General features: G+C 39.9%; 1 protein-coding gene across 1 annotated transcript in view; it reads left to right on the forward strand.

The window, feature by feature from the left end:
* Positions 1 to 5,427, forward strand: part of LOC108632990 (neuropeptide CCHamide-1 receptor-like) — a 21,746-nt gene extending 16,319 nt beyond the window's left edge. Inside the window, exons 2-7 of the mRNA XM_018037891.2 lie at positions 1,675 to 2,176; positions 2,490 to 2,682; positions 3,093 to 3,226; positions 3,441 to 3,614; positions 3,999 to 4,249; positions 5,013 to 5,427. Coding sequence (XP_017893380.1) covers positions 1,817 to 2,176; positions 2,490 to 2,682; positions 3,093 to 3,226; positions 3,441 to 3,614; positions 3,999 to 4,249; positions 5,013 to 5,322 — 1,422 coding nt within the window. The 5' untranslated portion in view covers positions 1,675 to 1,816 and the 3' untranslated portion in view covers positions 5,323 to 5,427. The remainder of the gene's footprint in view (positions 1 to 1,674; positions 2,177 to 2,489; positions 2,683 to 3,092; positions 3,227 to 3,440; positions 3,615 to 3,998; positions 4,250 to 5,012) is intronic.
* Positions 5,428 to 5,503: the final 76 nt, after the last annotated feature.

The following is a 5,503-nucleotide window of genomic DNA, read 5'->3' on the forward strand; positions in this document are numbered from 1 at the left end:
CATCAACATCAAACTCGAAATCAAAACCATAATCCTGATCAGAATCAGAATAAGAGTCGAGATCGAAAGCACAATCCTAATCAGAACCCAAATTAAAATCAACATCAACATTAAACTCGAGATCGAAACCACAATCCTAATCAAGACCCAAATTAAAATCTGAATCACGATTAGAAGTAAAGTCGAAATCGAAATTCTGATCTGCAAAAGCGCAAAACGTAAACTATGATCACAGATTTCAGTCGGAGGTGTAAAAACTGCAATCCTTTCGCTAAAGCTACGATTGTATGCGACTTGTAAACACAGATTTCCATTATCTGATACGCGTTCCCATAAAAAATAGCCTTCGGTTCTAGGAACAAGACTGTGTCACTGGGTTAATAATACCAAACCCTGCGCCTAAAGTTGGGAAGCCTAATACCTCCGTAACGGATTGAGATATCGGAATGAATGAAAAATTGTTAATTTCCTCTATCAATTATTCACTTAAAAATTGAATTCAATATTAATATATAGATAAAACTTTAATATTCTTGTATCGATGAATTTACATTTTTATTAACGTGTATAACTCATAACATGTAGACCTCAATAATACTAAAATTAACTGTCAGTAACGGAAGCCTACTTGCTCCTCTTCAATAATTAGTATTGAGACCGTTAGTAGAAAAGAGAAGGAACACTTAACTCCAACTTAATACAGTTTGATCCTACTATGATCCTAGGTCGTAGTAAGCTCAACGCTATATTAAACAACAGAAATGGAGGATCAAGCCTGAGAAGTAGGCAATATTGTCCGCGTTATTATTTTATAGAATAAAATGCGTCATTTTTTTAAATCAATTAATTATTTCCTTTACCTTAAGCACTCATGATTGCACTTTCAAACTTTCGTGAAAGTTTTACCTACATCAAATTTCGAAGTTGTACGTGCTTGTAAGATTAAATACCCCAACTACTTATATTAAACCGAAACTTCTTACTTTTTACGAGACCACAACTATGCAAAAATCTAGTACGTACCGTCGTTATTGTAACTCTTAAGAGATTTTTTTATCCAGAGAACCACTGCCTTATTGTGTTAAGAATATTGCGCAACGAAATTCTTAATCGCGTTAGGGAACGCATAAGCTTAAGGGATCGCCACTGAACCTTCGGCCTTAGTGAAATTACCAGCGTCTAAGCGAAAGCGTTTGCGGTTCGCGGAATCCTCCAGGCACGATTGAAAAAAGAAGTAGGACAAAAATTCTCAAGACTCGCTTAACGAGGTCACGTAGTCCCCGACACGTTACCTTTTTCCGCACGATAAGAATACAAACCACACACTTCCCAGCGTATCCCGAATTCATTCATAACACTTTCGTATAATGTATGATGTATAATAGTACTCTCGTTAAATTCATTGCATACATGTGGTTTTCGGGTTTTCCAAGAAGGACCTATTAAATTTCTACCCGAATTACTTTCGTCCCACTGAACGTCCTTCCGTGAAATGGATCTTCTTAATCGATCTTATTCCGGGAATGCGTACTCTTAATTCACGGTCAACGAGAAATACGTGTCTCCGGTGTGCAATTTGCCGCGGAACATACCTAAGCAAAATCATTTTCCCATTTCCTACGCTCCATTTGTCGTGATGACTTTCGCTAACTCGGCTCCTTTTCCAATTTCTAGCGACTCGCAGTTCGAAAAAGGGGCAGGTCGGTGGACCGCCTGCGGAAAGGAACCCATCAAGATGTGAGACGATCTTACTATGGTATAATAAAGTCTACGTACAGTTTGAGTACGAACAAGGATACGAAGGACAAACAGAAACATGTTCAAGACTCAAACCACCGATTGCCCGTTATTTCCTTTTCCATGGACCACGCCGTCTGCGTCGTCCATTCTCAGGATAAGTTCTGGAATTGCATCGACCACACTTTACACCGATGCGGGCAGTGTGCACGCAAATGTGATAGATCATACGGTGTTGAAAGAATTCGGTGAGGAGGAAGAGAAGTACACGCCGTATGAAGATCGACCGGAAACTTACATTGTCCCGATAGTGTTCCTGCTGATCCTACTAATCGGGCTCACTGGAAACGGCGTACTCGCGCTCACCATATTGCGCCACAGTAACATGAGGAACGTTCCCAATATTTATGTCTTCTCGTTGGCGCTCGGAGATCTCCTGGCACGTGTTACTGATTGTTATTCTATTTCTAGCAAGCTTGACGTTCCGAATTCTTAGATTCCGGAATAGTGAATTTTCCCTCTTACGTTATTTATCTTTTTTACATTGTATATTAAAATACTTTATTTCTTTAAAATATTCGGATTTTATATCTTCTCCTTTCTAATTGAAGAAGAAAGTAATACGGTCTTTACCAGAGTCTTAAGAATCTAAGTATCCTTGATAGCTTACACCGGTTTTGAAAGCTTTATGTTTCAATATGGTTTCGTAAGATGCTCTTCTCTAAAGTGTCGTTCTTAATGTCATACTGCAGGTGATTGTAACATGCGTGCCATTCACCTTCACCGTTTATATTCTGGACTCGTGGCCCTTCGGACTCCTCCTTTGCAAAGTATCAGAGTGCGCCAAGGATATTTCCATCGGGGTTTCTGTTTTTACTTTAACCGCTCTCTCGGCGGACAGATTCTTCGCTATCGTTGATCCAATGAGAAAGCTTCACGCTACTGGTACGGATTGCATTTATCTATTTCTATTCATCTTTACAAAACATCTAATTCAATTGCATTTATTAAACATAATTACGTGGAAGTAATTGGAATTAACGAACGTGATACGGGGCATTTATGTACATTCTCTACGTAGAAATTCCTTTAAAGAAATATTTTACTCTTCTCTTTCAAAATTCCATATCTCACGTTTGCAAAGTTTTATTCACCCAACGGCGGTACAGGTGTCACAGAGATAGTGAAAGGAATTTCTCTAGTGGAAAATCTAAGAATCCGATTTGCTCTTGAAAGGCGAAATATTGCAACTACACTACAGTCATAAAAAGAAACATTTCAGTAGTGGCGTGATAAGATATGCATGATGTATATGATCTCCGCAATTGGACCTCGTCTTCTTTTTATTCTTGAAGGTACGGGAAGACGCGCAAGGCGTTTCTCAGTGATCGTAGCCGCATCGATTTGGGTGCTAGCAATTATATGCGCCATACCGGCTTCGTTTTCCTACATCAGAGTCTTCAGAGTGAACAGCAACGTTAGCTTTCGCGTGAGTGTAACTAATATCCATAAGACAATTATTTTTATCGTTCCAGTTTCTGTTTTACGATCGATCGATCGATCATACGACCGACACGTCCCCTACTCTTTGTGTTTCCCTTGACAACATTGGTCGTCGTTGTTCTGGCTCGTCGTTCGAGCAAATTACGAGAATTTAATTGATCCTCAATAAAGTAATTCAGCTTTTATTGCGATGTTCAAAGGCTTGCTACCCGTTTCCGGAGGAATTTGGCCCGAATTATCCCAAAATGATTTTGATCTGCCGTTTCTTCATATACTACGCCACGCCGCTCAGTATTATCGCAGTTTTCTACATTCTGATGGCCAGACACTTGATGCACAGTATGAGAAACATTCCCGGTGAGATGCAAGGTCAGGTGAGTCGAAAGAGCAATGTAATCTCTTCCGTGAAATTCCGAAGTGAACGCCTTCTGGGATCACCGCGTCAATTAGAACCGCCTGTAATCCTATTAAACTCGGAAAGGCAACTATCAACTAATCCGCGAACACGACCGGTGAAATTCATCGATTCTTCGCTGCGCGTTCCTCCGAACTCGAAGTTTGATTCCTGTTCCGGTGATTTATCGTCGGAGAATTGCGTCGACTAAAGACTAGTTTAAACTTTCGACGAAGTGTTCGCACGGTCAAGTTCAGTTTGTACGTTGTTATCCGGACAAAGTTTTTCATCGTTGAAGAATCGTCGAGCGACAAAAGGGAAACGGTTTCACGTTTCGGATGACTTTTTATACGTATGATTGCAGGTAAAGCAGGTCAGAGCACGGAAGAAAGTGGCTAAAATGGTCATGGCATTCGTAATCGTTTTCGCAGTGTGCTTCTTCCCTCAGCACGTGTTTATGCTGTGGTTCCACATCCATCCGACCGCGCAGAAAGACTACAATGCGTTCTGGCATTATTTTCGTATCCTCAGCTTCTGCCTGGCGTTCACTAACAGCTGCATCAATCCTATCGCGCTGTACTGCGTCAGCAACACTTTCAGGAAATATTTTGACAGGTATTATATCGACGGAGAAAGACGATTATAAAGCATGTTCAATATTCTTTTCATATTCATGTCTCACGATTAGAAATACGATTGAATAATTATAAAGAACCGAAAATTCGCAGTAGCTCAATTTAAATTTCAAGTAAATACGTAGATATCAGAGGGAATTGTCAAAGTGAAGTATTGAACGTGGAAAAATGGAAAATAGCAAGATTCAACAGATGGTGCAAATCACTGGCTAACCGCCTGTCCGACCTATTTCCATAATTCCTCGCAGACTTGATAAAAATTCATTGGTTAACAGATAATCGATATGGTTTTACTTCAGTCCCTGACTGCACACAGTCAAAATTAATTTACCACACGATCGTACGGTTCTCTTTGGAAATCAAACTTGGTTTAGACCATAGGAAACTTTAACGAATCGATCACCGCTATGAATATTTATTACGAGACAAAGCTTGAGTAAAATAGAGTTCCGTACAAAGCTTTAAACTGTCTCTTGTCAGCTTCCATGCCAGTAAAATGTTCAGACAAAATCTTTTTCCTTTTAGTTTCTCTTCGTACTATTCTTGTATATTTAATTTAATATACGAAACATTCGAGTTGTTCTATATGCAAAATAGTACAACACAGACTAACAAGTAGAGTTCGTACGGAACAATTCCTAACTCGCCTTCTCTGTTTCTTATTAATGTCGGGACGGGAAAGTTAACTTTATCACAGACAACTAATAGATCGTACCCATTAAACTGTACGAACTTCGCCGCAGATATCTGCTTTGTTGCGTGCCGCGGATCCGCAGGCGACATCGTCGCTCATCGGAGTATAGTTCACGGGGAAGGGGCCAAAGTTTCTCATTGATGAGCTCCAGAAGGTACGGGTCTTGTCGCGGACAACGAAGTGTCCACTTGTCAATTCTCGAGAATGACACAAGAATATGCGCTTCGACCAAGGAACAGGAGACGACCATTACTCTCACCGTGTCCCCGAACGGAATCGAGGAAGGATGGAAGGGTCATCGAAATTCAACGACTGAGCAGTCGATCAGTCACGAGTGCTCATTAAATTCCAAGAACTAAATCATCTAATAATTTCTCAATAAATGATCTAATATGTATGTGTGTGTGAGTGTGTTCTTTATTTAAAAAGAGACTGTTCTTAAGGATGTATTGGCTATACAGTCAATCCCGAAAGTTTATGTACCTTAGAAAAACGCATTTCCTATAATTAAAAAGAAATCAGACGTCGGAAGAATAATGC

The sequence above is a fragment of the Ceratina calcarata genome, unplaced genomic scaffold (genome assembly GCF_001652005.2).
Source record: "Ceratina calcarata isolate Rehan_Ccalc_2016 unplaced genomic scaffold, ASM165200v1 scaffold180.2, whole genome shotgun sequence".
NCBI classification, from domain to species: Eukaryota; Metazoa; Arthropoda; class Insecta; order Hymenoptera; family Apidae; genus Ceratina; species Ceratina calcarata.